The 22,121-nt window shown below is 36.2% G+C and overlaps 1 protein-coding gene across 11 annotated transcripts in view; it reads left to right on the top strand.

Moving 5' to 3' along the window:
• GREB1 (growth regulating estrogen receptor binding 1) overlaps positions 1-22,121 on the top strand; it is a 233,818-nt gene that overhangs the window by 193,193 nt on the left and 18,504 nt on the right. For all 11 annotated transcript variants that reach the window (XM_007476320.3, XM_007476318.2, XM_016428803.2 and 8 more), the window contains 6 exons: positions 561-663; positions 6,280-6,438; positions 8,956-9,098; positions 15,625-15,786; positions 18,581-18,785; positions 19,910-20,084. In XM_007476320.3, the coding sequence (XP_007476382.2) occupies positions 561-663; positions 6,280-6,438; positions 8,956-9,098; positions 15,625-15,786; positions 18,581-18,785; positions 19,910-20,084 (947 nt within the window). The remainder of the gene's footprint in view (positions 1-560; positions 664-6,279; positions 6,439-8,955; positions 9,099-15,624; positions 15,787-18,580; positions 18,786-19,909; positions 20,085-22,121) is intronic.

Raw genomic sequence — 22,121 nt, 5'->3', positions numbered from 1 at the left:
TAAATAACCAAACTTAAGAAAATAAAAATAGAATAAAATAACAAAATGGCTAACCTTCAAAACTAAAACAACTAACAACTAAATCAATAAAAAAACTTGCTCAATTATTAGTATGACAGTTCAGTATAGCAAGCTAATCCAAAACGAGTATGATATGGTTAGAAAGGGCATTAATGATAAAAAAAATAGTCTTGAATCCTGAATGTGATAGTGCTGTATGACCCTGGGAGATCATTTAGGCTACTTCTGAGCCTCAGGTAGTTAATTTTAAAATCTGGAATAAAAAAATGCCTCTGCTCTCCAACTCACATATTTATTGATAGAAAAGCACTTTACCAACCTTTAAAGTTATTTAAAGGTACTAATTAAAATTGTGTGGTGTAAAGTAGAGAAAAAACCTTTTGTAAATCATTTGTAATCTAGCAAAATGATTTTTTTTCTTGTCTTAGGGGTTTCTTTTGGTTAATCTGAGCACTTTAGGACCAAGTGTTATTGTTGTTGTTTTGTAAAGCCTCTGGGTTTGTGGCCTCCTCTCACCCTCTTTTATTGTATATTTTCAGATAGGAAAGACAGGTGCCTATCTTCAGTTCCTCAGCATCTTGTCTAGGATGCTCATCCGTCTTACAGAAGTTGATGTCTATGATGAAGAAGAGATCAACATCAGTAAGTCATCATAGGACCATATTTATAATCAGGAATTTTGTTTATTCCATCATCAGTTGGAGTTTTGTTATGTCCTTTTGAATGTGAGGGATTATAAATTTCTGAAATTCAAGGAATGTACCCTATTCTTCTGTTGGGCAAAAGATGTTATGCATGGTAGACATTTAAGAATTATTTTTCAGTAAGTTACTTTGCTGGCAAATGTTAGTCAACAATGTTAGTAAATATATTCCCATGATACTTTTTGTACCTCTCATTCTATTGATTACATTCTGGCTTATATTATAGTTCTTATATTTCCAGTCTACTTTGCCAGACTAGAACCTCCTTGAATATAGCTGGCTTGTCTGGGGTCCTATTCAAGGATGAAGGCAGTGTAACACAAAAGTCTTAAAAGGAAATGACACCTGTCACCATCAGGCTTCTCACAGCCTTGATTCCCTCATACTCTCCTTCAACAAGCTTAAGGCTTCTACTTGCTCTCTCAGGCTTCTGCTGTTCCAGCCTCTCAGCCAGAAGCAATATGCATGTTTATCTATTCTCTACCAAGGTAGCTCATTAAAGGAAGCAAATGGTCAACAAAAATAATTTTGACTAGAGCCTGGCCTCTGGAGCCAGGGAGGGAGTTTTCCCTCTGCCTTCTATATATTTTTCAAGGTTACTTTGCTCTCTTCTTTGTACCTGTGCCCTCTTTGTGAATTTACAGGATAGAGAAGGGAGAGTTCAGGGGGATTTAACTCCTTGGTTCCCCACACTTGAAGGCAATTAATCAATCAGTCAACTACCATTTATTAAACCTCTACTGTGTGCCAGGTAGTAGGTGAGATGCTTGGGATACAAGGGCAAAAGAGAAACAGTCCCTGACCTCAAGGAGCTTACATGTTAACAAAGGAGATGTTATACACATTTGTAGGTATATACAGAACATATAGGAGATAACCTCTGGAGGATGGGGGTTAAGGAGAAGAAGGCATGAGGAACCAGGAGAGACGATGAGCATGAGATAGTACTTGAGCTGAGTTCTGAAGGAAGCTGGGGATTCCAAGAGATAGGGATATGAGTAGTGAGTGCATACATTCCAGGCAAGAGCAATAGTGAATGTTGTTAAAGGGCAGAGAGAAAGGAAATATAATGTTCTAGGTGAGTGAGGAAAGACAAGGCCACAAAAGGGTCAGAGTGTCAAAGAAAGGAATATGTAATGTAACTGGAAAAATAGGATGGGGCCAGTTTGGAAAAGGGCTTTATTGCCCACTTATGAAGGGCCATGGCTGTGCTAAATTAAAATTCAGTCATCCTTCTCTTATTCTATAAAGTTATCATTGCATATTAGTTCTTTTCCCCAAGGCAATGCTGGCTGTGCTATATGGTCCAAGTGGGCAAGACCTATGACCGTGTTGGGGAACCTGTGGCATGTGTGCCCTTCCCCTTATCCATGTTCCTGAGGATATTCCTCTCATCACCTGCCCCTCTGCCCAGTAGCCCAATGGACTGCTTCTTCCCTCCCCTGTCTGGGGTAAGGTTGGGGTCTTGCATGTGGTGTGAGAGTTGCAGTTTGGACCCTCACTCTCTAAAAGGCTAAAGGCTCGTCATCACTGTGCTATAGTGATGGTTAAAGATTTCTTACTTTGGGGACATCCATTTCAGCTCCCAAAACTTGTGTGTTCCCAGAGCTCTGTCCTGGGGTCTTTCCTTTCTCTTTCTATACTCTCATATTTGGAGACCTCAATAGCTCCCAGGGGTTCAATTATCATCTATATATAGGTGACTTCTAGTATATGTGTACATGTACATATACACATATTTATATATGAGTAAATATATGAATTCACATATGAATGGACAGCTAGGTGGTGCAGTGGATGGAGTGCTGAACCTGGACTCAGGAAGACTCTTTTTCCTGAGATTAAATCAGGTTTCAGACTCTTAGTAATCGTGTGACTCTGGAAAAATTAACAAATATAACAAAAAAACAAAACAAAACAAAATAACAAAAAATTAACCCTATTTGCCTCAGTTTTCTCATCTATAAAATGAGCTTGAGAAGGAAATGGTAAACTATTCCAGTATTTTTGCCAAGAAAACTCCCAAATCATAATCATGAAGAGTATGACTAAAAAATGACTAATCAAGTATACATGTGTACATTTGTATGCATTCACATATATATTTGTACACACAGGTGGATATACTATATTAACATGCACTACACAAAAATTCACCATTTACTCACAAATACAATATAGACACCACGTACACATGTATATGTGTATATATAGGGGTACACATGTATATACAGTTAACATGTATATACATTTATTTTTATAAAATATGTATATGTGAGCATATGAGTATATGTTTGTATTTGAGTTATATGTATGTATATGTAAAGGTTAAATTAGGAGTTTTGACAAAATAAGAGAGCAGCTTTTAATAATTAAATTTTAAATGAGACTATAGCAGAGTTGTAAATTAATATTATCCCTTTAAGTCAGAGAAAACTTCTAGCAGCTTTTAACAATGAATGAAAATAGAGATAGTAAAAGAATATATGGTAAAATGAATATAGTAAAGGAGAGAAATATAGGGAAGAGGTAGAGAAAGAAAATTTCCTAATGTCTGTACTAATTATGCTATAACTACCTATAATTATTACCTAAAACTGCCTATATCTGCCTTTAAAGAAAGTCCAGCTGATCACCTTTCAGCTTAGCTAATCAGGCAGAATCAATATATATATATATATATTTATCTATCTCCCAAACACCATCTAATCACCAAACCACACCACCAGCAACCAACTCCCAATGACTTAACTCATGCCTAGTAGTCAACTTCCCTGAAACTGCCAGCCCTAAACTCTCAGCAACTGACTTCCAACTGTCAGCAATTGAATCCTTTTATAACGTTTCCTACCTCATTTCCTGTCTCTATGTTTCCTCCTTCCTCTCTCTATGGTTTCAACTTCCGGTCACTGTGAGCTGGTTAATCCCTACGCATCTCTATGGCAAGAGGACCTCCAGGTCCTCTGTTAAATTAAAAAAGGAATAAAGAATTCCTTTTTGCAGTTATGTGTATGTGATTGAGATAATGAATTTTGTCTTATATTGAGTTTGAAATGCTTGTGGGATACCAATTAAAAAAAATGTATATACACACACCCACACCCACACTGACACCCACACCCACACACCTCCTCCCTCATTCTCCTCCTTCCCCCCCATCTGTCTAACCTATCTTTGGGGATACAGTTCCACATCAACAACTACCTATTGAACATTTTTAAAAAATTAAAATTATTTTTTGGAGAGGTACATTAAAGACTCAGTTAACTCCCTCCTTTCTGTTCCTCCCTCCATTAGGAAAAAAAAAAACATCATTTGATAAAAAGATATGTGCATACATAAAACTATGTCTTGCTTATTTCTGTTTATCAGTTTTTCCTTTGAAGGTGGACATACATAAATCATTTTCCAAATAATATTTCTGGTGTAAAAATTTTAAACAAAATTATATATAATTAATATATAAATACCAGCTATTAAATTGGATGTCCCATGAACAATTCTTTCTCTTTCTTTGTTCCTTTGTTTGTTTGTTTGTTTGTTTGTTTGTTTCTTCCTTTCTTCCTTCCTTCCTTCCTTCCTTCCTTCCTTCCTTCCTTCCTTCCTTCCTTCCTTCCTTCCTTCCTTCCTTCCTTCCTTCCTTCCTTCCTTCCTTCCTTCCTTCCTTCCTTCCTTCCTTCCTTCCTTCCTTCCTTTCTTCTTTCTTTCTTTCTTTCTTTCTTTCTTTCTTTCTTTCTTTCTTTCTTTCTTTCTTTCTTTCTTTCTTTCTTTCTTTCTTTCTTTCTTTCTTTCTTTCTTTCTTTCTTTCTTTCTTTCTTTCTTTCTTTCTTTCTTTCTTTCTTTCTTTCTTTCTTCTTACCTTCCATCTTAGAATCAATACTGTGTATTAGAAAGAAACGCTTACTTTCCATCTTGAAATCAATACTGTATATTGGTTCCAAAGCAGAAGAGTGGTAAGGGATAGGCAATGGGGGTTAAGTGACTTGCCCAGGGTTATACAGCTGGGAAGTGTCTGAGGCTAGATCTAAACCTAGGACCTCTGATCTCTAGGCCTGATTCTGAATCCACTGAGCTACCCAACTACCCTCTGTATTGGTTTTAAGCCAGAAAAGTAGTAAGAGCTAAGCAGTGTGTGTGTGTGTGTGTGTGTGTGTAGTGACTTGCCTGGGGTCACACAGCTATGAAATATATGATGGCCAAATTTGAACCCAGGACCTTCCATCTCTGAACACTCTGTCCACTGAACCACCTAGCTGCCCTCCCCCACCTAACATTTCAAACTCAGTATGTCCAAAACAAAGTTCATTATTTTTGCCTTCTCACCCCTACCCTGATTTTGAACTTATCTATTTTTGTTAGGTGCAACATCCTTTCTTTTTTCCAAGTTCCTACCTTTATACTTGACTCCTTACTCTTCCACAGCCCTGAGGGCCATTCATTTGCCAGATTGTGTCATTTTCACCTCCAGTGTCTCTCTGACCACTTTCCTTTGCTCATATGGCTACTGCCCTCATTCAGGCCTTCATCTCCTCATGCTTTGACTACTATAGTAGCATCTTAATTTTGCTCCCTGCTTATATATATCTCTTCTATCCATCCTTCACAAAGATGCAATGTGATCTTCCTCAAGGGAAGATCGATGCCATTACTCATTATTCTATTCAGTAAATTCCAGTGGCTCATTATTACTGCTAAGATAAAGTAGAATTTTCTCAGTTAGTCAAGTGAAGCCCTTCACTACCCATCCTACTCCTCCCCTCCTCTTCTGTGATCCATCCAAACTGACTTTCTTGCTTCTTCCATGTGGACCATAGGTTATCTTCCATATCTTTATCTTTGTCCTGGCGGCCTCCCCTCCCCCATTCTTAAAATATACTCCCTACTTAACTCTGACTCTCAGAAGCTTTTGTTTCTTTCAAGAAGCCATACCTCATGAAGCCTTTCCTGACCGCCTTCCTCTCTGCCCTCATATCCCCCAAATGCTAGTTTTCTCTCTCCTAATTTGACCTTGTATTTCATAGGATGGTAGGTCATAAGATTATAGACTCCAGGTTTGGCAAGGACTTTAGTGGTCACGGAGTCTGGAATGTTACAAAGATGTAAATTTCAGTTTGATGTCAGAAAAATCTTCTTAATAATTAGAGCTATCAAAAAGCTGTATTTTTTTTTGGGGGGTGGTGAGTGACTGGAGAGGTCTATCAGAGACTGGTTGACCACTTATTGAGTATTTCATAATGGGGGATTCCTCTTGTATATGGATTAAACAAGATAGCTGCTGAGATACCTTCCAGTTCTCTAGTTCTGTGATTTGCAAGCCCCCACTCGGGCATCATTCACTGTTCTCAGTGGAAATGATTGCCTCCATGGATAAGTATTTCTCCTCTTGCCTCATTAGAATAGTCTTCAACACAGGCTATAGCTCAGTAGCCTGAGAGGAAGAGCAGAGGAATATATATAGTACTATGTGTAATTCTTTAAAACATTGGTGCATTTGTAATAAAAAAGTCATAATTTCCTTACTTTTCTTTCATATATGGGTTTCTGTCCATTTTAGACTTAAGAGAAGAATCAGGGGGACATTATCCTCAGCACAATGATGTCTGGCCTGACTTAGAGATCTTTAAGAAAATGCCTTTTGACTACATCATTCATGATCCCAAGTATGATGATGCCAGTATGATTTGTTCACGGAACCAGAAAATAAAAAGTGATGGTAAGACTTTTAAAACCATGTCTTCTTCCAATGTATTGTGAATAGGGAGTTGCTTCCTGAACTGTTTTGTCCCCACTACTCTTTAATTGTGGAATGGAATTTAATTAGCCAGTAGCGCCGGATGCTTTGAGGAACTAAGGGGAAAAAAAAATTTCTTCAGCTTTTCTAGTATCTGCTGGCTAGTTCCATTTTCTCCTGTTTACTATAGCAGGGGAAGAGAATGAAACATAGCAATTTATTTTGAAAGTACGCATTGGATCACAGTTTTTCAGTTGGAGGCGACCACCCTTTCATTTTACAGAAGGGGAAATGAATGCTCTGAGAGAAGAAGTGACTTGCCCCAAAAGTGGCAAAGCTGGGATCTGACCCCCAATCCTTTGATTCTAAACCCAATGTTATTTCCACTGCACCATGAACTGAGCAGAAACTCAGCAATTGTTGAATAATGGTAGTGAAATTCTTGGCTATCCAAAATGGTGAGGAACTAGTGTATTTGGATTAGTCCAGCATTTTGGTTAATCAAGAACTCCTGTTAATGAGGAAGAGTTTGAAAAATTTCTTTTATTTCTTTTACTTAAGAATTAGGAAAACAAAATACCAATTTTTGAAGGATTTAGATTTTCACAATGCCTTAGAGTCATTCTCCTAAGCCTCTGTTGTGTTGAATGTGTATAGAAGAGACCATTTAATAGAGCTTTCAGGATCTTACAATAAATAATGGCATTCCCTATAATATGAACCAACCTACCCCAATTCAATGAATAGACTGTTGGCTTTAGGACCACGGGATTGGATTTAGCGCCTTTCTCAGCTGCATGTTACCAGTGTGGCTCTAGGAAAATTGCCCAACCTTCCTGGGCCTCAGAATACTCATGTGTAAAAAAAAAAAGGGGACTGTACTAGATAACTACTAAGATTCTTTCTAGCCCTAAATCTACGATCAGTATTTCTCACCAACAATTCTCTCTTTATCACTGTCAGAAAGAATTTTTCTTGAACGTTGTTGGATCTTTACCTCATGTAGGGATGAAGCCAATGAAGGCCAATGATTAGGGCTGCTCATCAAGGTCTAAAGAAAAATAAAAAACCTCTTGGTTTTGATTGACATTAGTTAAAAGGTTATTAATTAAAAAGAATATAGCTCACATGTTTCACATTGCTATAAGGTACATATTCACAGCAACTCTGTGAGATAGACAACAGTAGTATTGTTAGTCCATTTTATAGATGAGAAAACTGAGGCTTGCAGTAGCGAAGTAATTTGTGCTCATGCAAGGTCAAGCCAGAATTCAGTATTTCACTGAATCCTGTGATAGGCAGGATTTGTGAAAAAATTTGTAGTAACAGGCCAGGCCTAGTAGGCAAGCATGAAGGCGGTCTCACAAAATAACAAAGTGCTTTTAAAAACTCTCTTGCATGACATCTCTGCTCAGAGTAATGTTCTTCAAGGTATTCTTATTATCTCCTTATCACACTATTCCAATATCATTGTGTAACCAGTTAAAAGCCACCAGATCTTTAATTGAGGTATAATGTGAATTTTTATCTAGGCAAATGTAAAAAAAGAAAGAAAAAACCCAAACAACACCCAATGTGAAGCCTGGATTTAGCTCTCCCCTGATTATAACAATGAAGATACTTAGCTCTTCCTTTACTATGAAGATAACTTCTGATCATAACAATGAAGGCATTTAGATTGAATTGTAATCTGCAATCTATTTCTAGATTTTAATCTACAAAAAGGTGATAACTCAGTATTTAAGTAGATCTACCCATTTTAACTACAAAAAGGTGTTAAGTAAAAAAAAAGGTGTTCAGTAATTACAAAAGGTGAACTAACCAAAAAAGGTGTTAAGTAGCTACATAAGTAACCCAAAAATATATAACTACACCAAGTTAGCAAAAATGAAAGCTTAAATTGGTGATTTTTTTTATTGGCCCAGGAGCACAAGTAAGGCATCTTTATAATGAACCATTCAGAAGACAATATTTCAGAAGAGGTCAGTTTAAAATCATAGGAGGAAGGATAGATTTGATTTTAATGTATAAATAGCTTCCACTTATTGACTGCCTCCCCATATCACTTAAAGTAATTTCTTGACTAAACAGACTTTTAATTGACTAATCATTGTTTAGTTGTTTTTAAACATGTCTGATTTTTTGTGACCCCTTTTGGAGATTTCCTTGATAAATCACTCACCAGAGTGATTTATCATTTCCTTCCCTAGTCCATTTTATAGATGAAGAAACTGAGGCAAACAGAGTCAAGTGACTTGCCTAAGGTCACAGAGTTAGTAAGAAACCAATACCAGATTTGAACTCAGATCTTTTTGACTCTAGGCTCAGGACTCTATCTACTGGGACACCTGGCTACCCTAATTGACTGATGTAGAAAACGACAAAAAGCCTTCTTCAATCAGCTAACCAGTAACATTCAGGGGAGATAAGCACTTGGGGAAAGAATGTGTGTATTCTATGTCCTCCTGCAGCCTAATAACATTAAGGGATTTTGTGTAGACAAACCAGCAATAAGGAAACATGAGGATTTGTACGTGCGACGCCAGACAACCCGAATGAGACTGTCCAAATATGCAGCCTATAACACCTACCACCACTGTGAACAGTGCCATCAATACCTGGGCTTTAATCCGCGCTACCAGGTAGGTTGCCTTTAAGTCTTAAATTCAGAAAGCTAGCAGTATGTTTCATAACATGCTGGGTTTACATGTATAGCTGCTCTCTTTTGCCACTGATATTTTTATTCCAAAAAAAAATAGTGAGATCATAGTTTTAGAGCTCAAAAAGGATTTTACAAGCTTCTGGTCCAACCCCTTCATTTTACTATCAAGGAGTACATTTGGCAAGGAGAAGTGATTTGCCCAAGGTCACAAAGGAATCATAGATACCAGAGCCTGGAATTTGGATACAGGTCCTTTGACTCCAAATGCCACTATGCCTTTGCCACTATAATATAACTTGTACTTTGTTAAAATTGTACATGTGTCTGACTCCTGGTCTGTGGTCACCTTTGCCAGTAAAGTTTTGCTTTGACACCATGTGTCAATACTACGTAACAATACAAGGAGTAATATTGTTCAATTGTTTCAGTTGTATCCTGACTCTTAGTGACCCCATTTGGGATTTTCTTGGAAAAGATACTAGAGTGGATTGCTATTTCCTCCTCTAGTTCCTTTTACAGATGAGGAAACTGAGGCAAAAAGGGCTGAGTGATTTGCTACTAAGTGTCTAAGTTCATATTTGTACTTAGGTCTTCCTGACTCTGGGCCTGGTGTTCAATCCACTGTTCCACTTAGCTGCCCTAATAAGGAATAGTGACTAACTCAAAATCATCATTCTCCAAAGCTCAGTGGAATCTCCAAAGTTCTAACAACTAGGCTTCTTAATTTTTAATTCTTTCTTCAAGTAGTTCCTTGTTTTTTACATTGGAAGGATTGTTTTAAGCTCTGCTTCTTAATCTGTGAGATGGAAAAATAGAGAATTTACAAATAATTCATAGGTTTCTAAGATTTAGAGCTAGAAGGAACAAATTCCTTTCCTCTTCTCTCCCCCTGAGTTTTTAGAGGGGAAACTGAATTTTTAGAGAGGAAACTAAAGCCCAAGATCACACACAGATAGTAGCTATCAATTTGTATCCTCTTATTCCAAATCCAGAGTACTTTTTGGTGTACCACACTTGGTAGACAGTTAGAATCTAGGTTATCCTTTCCTTTTAATTAAACTCCAATGCAGAAAAGATAAGAAAGAGACAAATGGAGATGAATGGAGAGGGTCCAAAAAGCATTTGCTCAGGGATAGATCTTCCTTGCTTTCATTTTAGTTAACGTCAACTAGTTAACTGCACTTACAACTTAATTCTTTGTCCCTGGCATGGAAACAATGCATTTAGATGCCCCAGTTGGTGATGGGATTTCTGTTTTGATGCAATAAGAAAAAAATATATATAATGCATGTTTTTTTTAAATTTCCTGCTTAAAGGATATCAATTATTCAAAGGGTTCGAAGAACATGATATATAGTAATAAAGCACCATGTTGTAGTTCATTGCTATAGAAATAAATATAATATAAATCTAAAATATAATAATTATAGATCTTTCCCCTTCTCAGTGAAACATATCCTCTATTCCATTAGAGCTTCAATGGATATTAGAGCTAGCAGGGACCTAAGAGATGATTTAGTCCAACCCTTCATTTCACAGATGAGGAAAATGAAGCTTGAAAGAGGTAACCAGCTCCCAAGGGCCTGGGCAAATGCTCCCTCTTCTTCAGGAGCTAGCCTTTCCTATTTCTCCCAGCTGGAAGCATGACTGACATCTTATGTGAGCTCCTGGTGCTTGATAGATGCTCCTCTTAGGAGCCCTGGAGAATCTATTTAGTATTACAGTTTTCTGTGCACATGCCCTGTCTCTCCTGTTCAGTTGTAAGCTCCTTGATGTCAGAGACTCTTTTTTCCCCCCACTGACTAGCATATTGATCTGAACCTAGTTGAATTAATTAAAGACACTGATGAATATTTCTCTAATTGGAGAGGAAAGATTCCCAGATGCAGGTTACTTGCTTCTGTTATGTTAGTATTTCATCTTTCTGTTTTACTTCTCTGTATATATAAAGAGGCTAGTTAGTCTGCATTGCTTTCTTTCTTTTTTAACCTTTATTTTCTCTCAGCAATTTTCCAAGGTTCACACAACTAGGAAGTGTCTGAGTCTAATTTGAACCCGGGCCCTCCAAACATTAAGCCGGATTCTCTATCCATTGAGCCACCTACCTGCTCCTTAGTATTCATTAATGCTAATAGTAGCTAGCACTTATACAGTGCTTTTGGATTTGTAATACACTTTACTACTACTACTAATAATAATAGCAGTTAACATTTATATAATGCTTACTATGTAGCAGCTAGGTGACACAGTAGGGGCAGGTAGGTGGTTCAGTGGATAGAGGAATCACTTGGAATCAGGAAGACACATCTTTATGAATTCAAATCTGGCCTCAGACAACTTACTAGCTGTGTGACCCTGGGCAAGTCACTTAGTACTGTTTGCTTCAGTTCCCAATTTACAAAATGAGCTGGAGAAGGAAATGGCAAATCACTTCAATATCTTTGTCAAGAACACCCCAAATAGGGTTATGAAGAGTCAGACATGACTGAATTGAATGAATAGCAAAAAATAACATCAGGCACTGTGCTGAATGCTTTACAATTATTATCTCATTTGATCCTAAAAATTATCTTGGGGAATAAGTACTATTATTCCCTTAATTTATAGGTGAGGAAATGGAAACAAAGAAGTTAAGTGACTTGCCCAGGGCCACACAGCTAAGTATCTAAGGCCAAAGTTAAACTCAATTCTTCCCTAGGTTCAGTGTTCTATCCATTGTGCCATCTAGCAGCCTCATGCACTTATAGTCTCATTTTGAAACTAGTTATATGTTTTCAAATTATCCAGTTTGGGCCTTTTTCTCTTTTTCCCTCCTGCATATTCTCTTTGTTTATACTAATTCTGCTTATTAATGCCTCAAGTGCAAGGGGAAGAAAGGGTGAAATTATAATCAGGCAATTTATGTCAATCAATATGTATTTATTAACTACCTACCATATGCTTAGCTGTGTATGGGGAAATGAGAAAGATTAATCTTGGCACAAAGAACAGAACTAAGTGTTCTAGAAAGGTATAATTTGCCTCCAAAGAATTGGTGAAAAATAGAGAACAGTCACTGAGGAGCTAATTGTTCATAGGATTTATTTTTAAAAATATATATTTTCTCATTTTGTTAAATATTTCCCATTTACATTAAATTTTAAGCCTTTCTTTTTTTTTTATAATTTTGAGTTCCAAATACTTTTCCTCCTTTGCTCTTCCACCAATTCTTGAGAAGGCAAGCAATATATTGTAAATTATATATATGAAATCATGTAAAACATGTTTTTTATATTGGCCATGTTGTAAAAGAAAACACATTCACACACAAAACAAGAAAAATTAAGAAAGTGAAAAAGGGAGTTTCAGTCTTCATTTTAAGTTAATCAGTTCTCTCTTTCGATGTAAAAAAACATTTTTCATCATAGGGCCTCTTGGGTCACTGTCCTGATCACAGTAGCTGAATCGTTAACAGCTGATCAGAGTATAATATTACTGTATACTGTTTACAATGTTCTCCTGGTTCTACTCTCTTTACTTTGCTTCAATTCATATAAGACTTCCTAGGATTTTTTTTAAACAATCCAGCTCTCATTACTTATAATACCATAAAATTCTATCACAATCTTGTCCCCGTATTATTCAACCATTCTCCAATTGATAGGCATCCTCATAGTTTTCAAAACCAACTTTATAGTTTGTAAGAGGCAGCCTACACTAGTTGATAGAGACCTGGTCTTGGAATTAGGAATGATAGAATATAGGATTAGAAAGTCAGTGCTAGAACAGTATTAATAGAGCTCCTTTAGTCCATCTCCTTCACAACTGTGGTGTGGAGTGGTTGTGTTCACATAGGTAGTAAATGCAGGCATTTCAGACTTAGGTGTCTAGGTTCACATTCAGCCTCTGATACTTAAGAGTTGCTTCTCAAGTCAGTTATCCTTTGTCAATCCCAAATCCACCCCTATCTACTAAGTCATGTAATCCCTACTATCCCTTTAATTATTACAGTCACAGAAAAGTGGTTGGTGGAAGGAGTTCCCATGTTTAGAATTCCCAGAATTCTGAAATCACAGATCCTTTTTGTATTAGATGTGTATTCATGGGACTTGCGTCTAGACAATGAAATCTAGTTTGTTATCATAGACTCTAGAGCTGAAAGAGTCCTTAGAGATTCCTGAATCATAGTTTCATAGTATCAGAGATTTAGAATCAAAAGGGACTTAAGGTAATCTAGTCCAACCTCTTCATTTTACAGACAAGGAAATGAAGACCCATAGAGGTTAAGTTACTTGAACAAGGTAACATGTGCATTAATGTTGGAGGAGAAATTGGAATACAGGTTCTCTGACTCCAGAGCTAGTATTCTTTCCACTATATCATGCTGTGTTCTTCACTCTTGATTTTATATGATGAAATCAAGGTTAAGGTTAAATAATTTGAATAAGGTTGTGTGTATATATATACTTATATATATATACTAAATAAGTGCTCAAGCTCAGATCCTTTGAATCCAGATCTAGTTAGTGTACTTTCTATTTCTCTTTTCCTCCATTACACCTCCTTATATAGTGTTATTTTAAAGCCATTGATGAGAAGTTATATCATTAGCAATTTTTAAAAATATCTTATGGATAATTGAAGAGTTAGGACTTAGAGCTAGAAGAAACATAAAGGATCATCTAATCAAATCTCCTCCCCACTTCTTGCTGAGGAAATTTGTACCATAAGAAGTGAAGTGACTTGTTCAAGGTAATTTAGGAGAGATTTAAATTTAGGCCCCCTGATTCCAAAACTAGTGTTCTTTCCACTACATCATGATTTCCACTTGCACCATAATATTGCGATGAATCTATGCTACTGTGAATCCTTTTAGTAAACCAGAAATGATATACTACTATGAATCATGTTATTACGGAGACCAGAGAAAGGACATTAGAGATGATGTAGTTCCCCTGCCTTACAACAGAGGCAAGGAAAGGCAAAGCAATTTGCCCACATTTTTCATTAGATTGTCAGAGTTTATATCACATGTGTGCATGCATGTGTGTGTCACACATATGTTTATATACTAGGCATAGTATCTTGGTTATGTCATCTTGAGCCACATAGAATAAAACTATTCTTTCTTTCATGTGGCAGTGTTTCCAATTTTTGAAGAAAACTTCCCCTACCACATCTATTTCTCAGTTTATACTTTCCAAATTTCAATGGATTCTTTTATGACATGATTCCCAGTGTCTTCATCCATCCTTATCATCCCTTTACACTTGAATTCAAGTGCCTAGAAATGAAAAGAATAATCTACATATGCACTCTGGCCAGGGCAATTTGGAGTGGGAACATTGTCTCTTTTGCTCTTTATGCTGGTTATATTCAATTGCACATAAGGAAGTATTTCTTTCTTATAAAGGCAATTAACCCTCTTATAAAGTCCTTTTTTAATGCTTCCTCATGATTTGGAAATGAGACTAATTTCTTGAAAGTTAATCCAATGGGAACATAAGCTCTAGAAAGTCCTATAGAGCTAGAAATGATTCAAGAATAGAAACTAGGTAACAGATGGTGTGCTTGTCATCTGAGGAGCAAGCCAGATGAACTCTGAGGTTCCTCACTTGGTTATCTGCAAGGTGATAAAATTGGAGATCAGACCAAGTGATAGGAAAATGTACTAAGTTGCAGAGATATAATTTGTGATAGTGAAGGGGATATGCACATCTGTGAAACCATCATTCTTTGAAGCACTGAAGAAAGGTGAGTTAAATACTTAGACTAAATCACAAGCTAGATTGACCATTTAAGTGTAGTTGGTTGGTTTAGGAGTGGAGCTTCATGTCCTTGAGATCAGTGTCTATGTCATATAGATCATTAGGATCCCCATCCCCAGCATCATGTTCATGGCAGAGCTTTAATAAATATTGATTGATTGGGGTCCTTTTATGCTTTCACATATTATTCAGGAAATAGTATCATTTTTGGATTGTGAGTCACTTAAAAAATAAAAATGTATTCTCCAATATGAAGTTGATGAAATAAATACTTTACTACTAAAGCAGCCAATATAGATGGAAGATAGTGGTGACCATTATCTTGAAGGGATGGGAGTTTTCTTTATGTCAACAGAGAAAATATATTATTAAAATGAATGTTGTCTGGTGCTGGTTATATGTAATGGGATAAGTTGATCCTTTTAGGGTAACTAAAAGATGTGCTGATCATCCCAAAATTTGTCCTGTTTAAGGGAAATAAGAAAGGGAGTCGTGGGGAGGGGAGTAATATATGACAGAGAAGTTGGGGGTGATGATTAAAAGATCCTATAGAGAAGTAGGAGGGGAATAAGAAGGGTGCTGGGGGAAAGTGGGGGACTGATTAAAACCATAATTTTGATCTGCTATTCATAGGATGCCTTCATGTGAAAATCATATTAATCACAGGATAGTGAAGTCCACATGTGGTTCTGTGTTCTGTTTAGAAGTAAGATTGGGTTCTGATGATAAAATCTGTCCTTTCCCCCCCTCAAATCCCAGCTTTATGAGTCCACCCTGCACGCCTTTGCCTTCTCTTACTCCATGCTAGGAGAGGAAATCCAGCTTCACTTTATCATTCCCAAATCAAAGGAGCACCATTTTGTCTTCAGCCAACCAGGAGGCCAACTGGAAAGCATGAGATTACCACTTGTTACTGATAAGGTAAGTGGATGTTCTGATATGTATTAGAGCAACTCTGCTCTCTGGACTTGTGGCAGAATGGATTTTATTGTCTAATAAGAAAAGACTTTCTTCAGTCAAGGGCACATGGACCAATGTATACTTTTAGAGCAGAGAGGTTTAAGGTGGAAATAATGAAGTGGAGATAATTGGTTTCTCATATTCAGTTTAACTGAATCAACATTGAACATTTACTATATACAAGGCAATGTGAGTGATCTGAAGATTAAATAAGGTATAAATAAGCCTAGTGAAAGAAGCAAAAGAGCAACAAATATACCAAGAAAAGACTATAACATTTTGCAATCATAGTTTTTGTAATAATTGGTGATTTCCTCTGATGTTCCTCCATAGCACCAATTTAACACAGTGCTTGAAAACTATGTTGGTAGAGTACAAGATCCTACAAAGCTGGAGAATCTTAGAATGGGGCAGCTAGGTGGGGGCATTACTGGTTCTAGAATCTGAAAGACTTAAATTTAAGTCAGGTCTCAGACAACTATCTAGCTGTGTGATCCTGGGTAAAGTAACTTGAACTGTCTCAGTTTCCTCTTTGGTAAAATAGGGATAAAAACAGCACCCACCCCTCAGAGTTGTTGTAAGGATCCAAAGAAACAGCACATGTAAATTGCTTGCAAACTTTAAAAATTCTTTTTAAGTGTCAGCTTTAAATGTCTATTCAGATTCTGGTTGTGGGCCTGCAATCCAAAGATCAACCTAGCCCTCTCATAGAATCTCATCACCTGGCTATCAGGGGAAGCATTTTTGTCTAGAGTCACTCATTAAAACATCTAGTCAGGTGCAGAATGTTTGGGATCTTAACCAGGTCAGAAAGAATGATATCTTTTATTGATGAAATCTTGTATCCTTGAAGTATTAGAGTAATATCATAATACATTTCAGAAGAAAGAACCTTATTGGCCCCTTTTTTGTTTGTTATGCCATTCTTTATGCCTGATGCCTGGCATGGAGAAAAGCCTTCATAAATGCATATTGATTGATGGGATATTTTTATTATTTTTTTTCTTTTTCATTGTCCTTAAATAATCTTTTTTTGGAAGCTTTGTCATGACAGGAGAGGTGATATGGGATTCTCTTAAAAATCCCATCAGCAAAGTAGATGCTACCAAGCTGGTAAAAGATTTGTCTATGAGTATGTCACTTAAGGATCAGCGTCGTTAGTTCATATGAAGGGTAGTTACCAGTGGCTGATTTCTTTTTCTGTTAGAAACTCGCCCATGAAGAATAAAGTTCAGATCTTTAATGAATTCAGTGATATTCTTTTGGATAGTCCGAGGTTTGGGTATTGGAAAGAGGAAGTAGGTCCAATCTCCTAACCTTTTACCAGTCAATCAGCTCTTCTTTCGTTTCTTTAGAAAATAGTTTGTAACATTCCATGTGGGAAGTCACAAGAGAAGCATCCTTAGAATCATCCACATTATTTTGTGGCAGGGATTTGGTTTACTGATTATGAAGTAGGTATAGTTTTTGTTCTCATTTGGAATGTGAAGCATTTTTTAGGAAGCACTGTGGTCCAAACACTGGGTTAACTGCTAGGATAAAAGTTGAGATGTAGTAAGCAAGTAAGGTGTAGTAGAAAAATCATTGTATTTAAAGTTTAGCATGATGCCTTGCACATGATAAATGTTTAGTAAATTCTTAGTGACTTGCCAAATTTAAAGCTAATTTCTGGTTTCAAAAGAATCTCAATTATGATACTGATATAATATTAAAAATACTTAACTTCTTTGAAACTCAGTTTTCTCATCTGTAAAATGAGAGAGTTGAATTAAATGAACATTAAACTTCTTTCCAATTCTAAATCCTTTGATTCCATATCACCTGGGTCTAGTTAGTTGCTTTTTAGTTGTTTCAAATTAAGGTTTCTGTAACGTATACCTTAACTGACACAAATCCCTTTATCTTCATTTTCATTCCTTATAAAGAGAGTGTGAGCCTGACCATTCAATAGAATATATCAGCTACTTCTTGATCACTTCCCCCCAGAATGGAACATAGACTAATTGGATCTTACCAGGTTTTGAGGTGGAATTTTTAGGAAACCTGGTTGGTGTCCTTTGGTGGGGTGCTAGTCTTCTAGATATTTTGACTAATTATCAACCAAGTAAAGTGATTTACTGAAGTGAATAAACAAAAAAAAAAAGCACCTGATTATAAATAGATCTTGTAGCATGGCATTCAAGATGTAGTCTGAGAATTCAAAGCACTTGTGGTATTTATAAAAGAAATGAGCATGCATTTAATAAAAATGTGTTTTATCAATAACATATACACAGCATTACAGCAGATGCTATGAGGAATATGAAAGAAATAGCAGGTAAATCCCTGAACTTAAGGAGCTTACAGTCTATTTGGAGATATAAGATATACATGCAAGTAGGAAAGAATACATGCTTAGTTATATACATGAAGAAAATACTAACTTATAGTGGGAAGAAAACTTAGCATTCATCTCATCCATTTAGCTGAGGGAATTGAAATCCAGAGATTTATAACTTGTTCAAGGTCTCACATTTAATTAGAAGCACTGATGGGACTAGAATCCATAATTCTCGACTTCTAGTTCAATGTTCTTTCATCATACAATATTGTTTTGGACACATAACAAGTGAATATGTTTATATAGCTTTAATAGCTATTAAAGAGAGTAAGGAAGTTGTTATGGCTGACATCTAGAGAAAGTACAATTTGAGTGGGGTCAGTTAGAGCTTAGGACATTTTAAGTTTCTATTTAAATCACTCTTGTATTTTACAGAACCAAGAATTTATAAAAAGTCCTACTTTCACTCCAACTACGGGTCGTCATGAACATGGACTCTTTAACTTATATCATGCAATGGATGGTGCTAGTCATTTGCATGTGTTAGTTGTCAAAGAATATGAAATGGCAATATATAAGAAGTATTGGCCCAATCATATTATGCTGGTTCTCCCGAGTATTTTCAACAGTGCTGGAGTTGGTAAGTAGAAAGAGAGTAATGTTTTATATACATTAAAATTCCACAGAAAGAAGAGGGAGACTTAAAAGAATAGGGTAAGGAGAGACTAGTTGGATGTTTTATCCCAAGCCATTTACTCTTGGCTTTTGGAACTCTTTCTCCATCCTCTAGCTTTTTGTTTCCTTATGGGTATTCCAAGCTTTGTAGATAGTTTAACTGATGGTAATAATAATAATAATAGTAATACTAATTAATAATTTATACTTAAAATAAATGAATATTTAAAGATCTATCTATCCATCATCTATCTATATCTGTGTATCTATCCATCCATACATATAAAGACCTAACATTCTTTAAGGATTACAGAGTGCTTTTTTCACAACAGCTCTGTAAGAGAGATAGTACAAGTATCATTCCTATTTTGTAAATGAGAAAAATGAAGGTAAAAGAGTTTGACTTCCTTAAGTTCACTCAGTTAATAAGTGATACTTCAAGATTATTATTTGTTACTGGGGCAGAAAGAATTCAGAACAGAATCATAAACTTTTCCTACTGATTATTTTATAGTATTCCAGAATCAGTCACAGAACTTTGAAAGGAATATCAGCAGCTCTCTAGTCCTATACTTGAAAGGAATCGCCATCCAAAAGTAGTCATCCAGACTGTGCTTATACACTTCCATTGAAGTAGCCCATTATATTTTTCATAGCTCTAAGAAATTTTTCTTGACATCAAACTGAAATTTGCCCATTGGCAAACTAGTGTTGTGAAAGACATGAAAAGTTATCTAGTCCAACCCATATACAAGCAAAAATCCCTGTGTCTTTTTTTAAGGACTTCTAGTGAAAAGGAAATCACTCTAAAGCAGCCCATTTTGAGGTTGCTCTCTTAATAATTTTTTTATTGTATTAGTCTCTCCCAGGGAAATAACAGATAGATCAATTAAGAAGTAGCTGTACATGTGAGAGACTGGCATGGTATAGGAGAATTTAGAGTAGATTTTTGTTTTTGTGGGAAGGGGCTTCAGATCAGAGGAACCACTGGTTGGTAATTAGCATCTATAGAGATGCTATAGATAAAATATATAAATGAGGATATGTAAAGGACATGAGTTTTATAAATCCTATGGATTTTGATTTCAGGTGCGGCCCATTTCCTAATAAAGGAGCTATCTTACCATAACCTGGAACTAGAACGGAACAGGCAAGAGGAGTTGGGCATCAAACCTCAAGATATATGGCCCTTCATTGTCATTTCAGACGACTCATGTGTTATGTGGAACATGGTGGACATTGATAGTGGGGGAGAAAGGCGGAGGTAAAAACAGTCAACATTGTTTATACTTGCTCTTATATATGAATCTTGTTTTACACATAAAATTTAGTTAAATTAATTTTTAATTATTTTCTGGAAAAATTCTTATCTAAACTTTGAAGAAGGTACATGCTATTCTGTTTTTGAAAAATTTCCTTCTATAATATTAACAAGTTAGCACCCCAAAGTGGGACCTGTATATTAATTTCTGCTTATATTTGCATTATATAAATGAACCTCTTTATATATTTTTTATTTATATAGTTAAGCTCCTTTAATAGTGAATACCATAAAAAAGAATGGTTCTAACAAAGTTTTTTCCATGTTCCCATTGAACTCATCTCTTCCAAAATCATGCTTTTAAAACTCAGTTTCAATTAGCATTGACACTGTGTCATTCTTCCAAATAATAAATCACATTTCATCAACTTTAAGATTCACGAAGAATTAAAAAAAATGAGATATAGAATTATGATTATTATTCCTATTTTACAAATGAAGAAACTTTCTGCTCAAAGAACTTAAATGGTTGACCAAGGTCACATAGCTAGTAAGTGTCAAAGCAAAGATTCAGACCTATGTTTTTCTAGTTCCAAGTTCAGTTTTCTTTCTACTTCAACTTGACTTGATGGTTTACTGTTTATGTACAGTTAGGAAGAAGACAGCCAAACTTTTTTCCAGCTTTCAAATATCAATATGAATAATGGAATTTCACATCTCAAGAGACAGAACGATCTAATTAATACAAAGCCTAGTGTTGGAGCAAGGAGCCCTACCTTTGACACATAGTGACTACAAGACTCTGGGCTATAGGACTCCGAGCAAGCCACAACCCTCTGTGTTTTCCTAAGAGTTGCAGAGAAAGTGCCAGACTGAATTGGTAGAGAGAATTTCTCATCTAAGAATTCCCTATTCCTATGAAATCACAGTCTAGAGTCTATTTGTATTTCAGACCTAGAAGAGAATGTAAAGATCAAAGTCCAAAACTTCTCATTTGTTTGATTAGGGAAACAGACCCAGTGACTGGACATAATTTACTCAAGGTCACAGAGATGATTAATGGCAGAACTTAGACTAGAAACTAGGTCTCCAACTTCCAATCCAGTTGTTTTATCCATCATGGAGGTAGTTTGGCATGGGGTCTTGAAATGTGAATTGAAAGTGTGACATTCGGCTCTATGTGTATGAGTCTTATAACTTTGAGCAAGTCTCTACCTCCCTGATTCTCAGTTTGCTCAGAGGTGCAAAGGATCTGGAAGGAAAGCCATTGGTAAACCCTAAACAATCATATAAGTATAAGCAATTATCATCCGATCAGGATACCTCCACTCAGATTTTTCTCTCCTGAATATCACCTCAAACATTTGTATCACTCAAATTCTCAACACAGTCAAACAAAACAATTTTCTGCTCCCCATATGCATCTTCCTAAGTTGAAAAGTCTTTATTATCAGCTATGTAGCTCAGTGGATAAAGTTCTGGGCCTTATGTCAGGAAGATCTGCAATTAAATTCAATTTCAGACACTTGCTAGCTGTGTTTTGTGACCTTGGGTAAATCACTTAACTTGTGTCTGCCTCAGTTTCCTTAATAGTAAAATGTGGATAACAATAGCACTGACCTCAAAAGGTTGTTGTGACGATGAAATGAGATCCTATTTGTAAAGCACTTAACATAGTGCCTGGCATGGAGTAGATGGTCTGTTAATGCTAGCTATTATTATTATTATTATCCTTTGAAGCCTTTCTCAAAGGCCACCTCCTCCATGGAACCTTTCTTGACCTTGTAGTCAATAATGACTTTGCCCTTTCAATATTATCTAACTCTTTTCTTTCTGCTTCTTTAGGACACTCATCAAGCAATATTGTATTATTATGTTTATATCTTATCCCCTTACTAGATTGTGAGTTTTACATATGATTGTAGGCTCCTTGAGGGGAGGGACTGTTTCATTTTTTATTTGGACCTCTTTTACCTAGCCTAGTGCCTGGCATAAAGTAGGTGCTTAATAAACAATTATCAATTGAGAAGCGGGATCAAG

The sequence above is a fragment of the Monodelphis domestica genome, chromosome 1, assembly GCF_027887165.1.
Source record: "Monodelphis domestica isolate mMonDom1 chromosome 1, mMonDom1.pri, whole genome shotgun sequence".
NCBI lineage: Eukaryota > Metazoa > Chordata > Mammalia > Didelphimorphia > Didelphidae > Monodelphis > Monodelphis domestica.
Note: the sequence above shows the minus strand (reverse complement) of the source record. Positions and strands in the feature narration are given on the sequence as shown.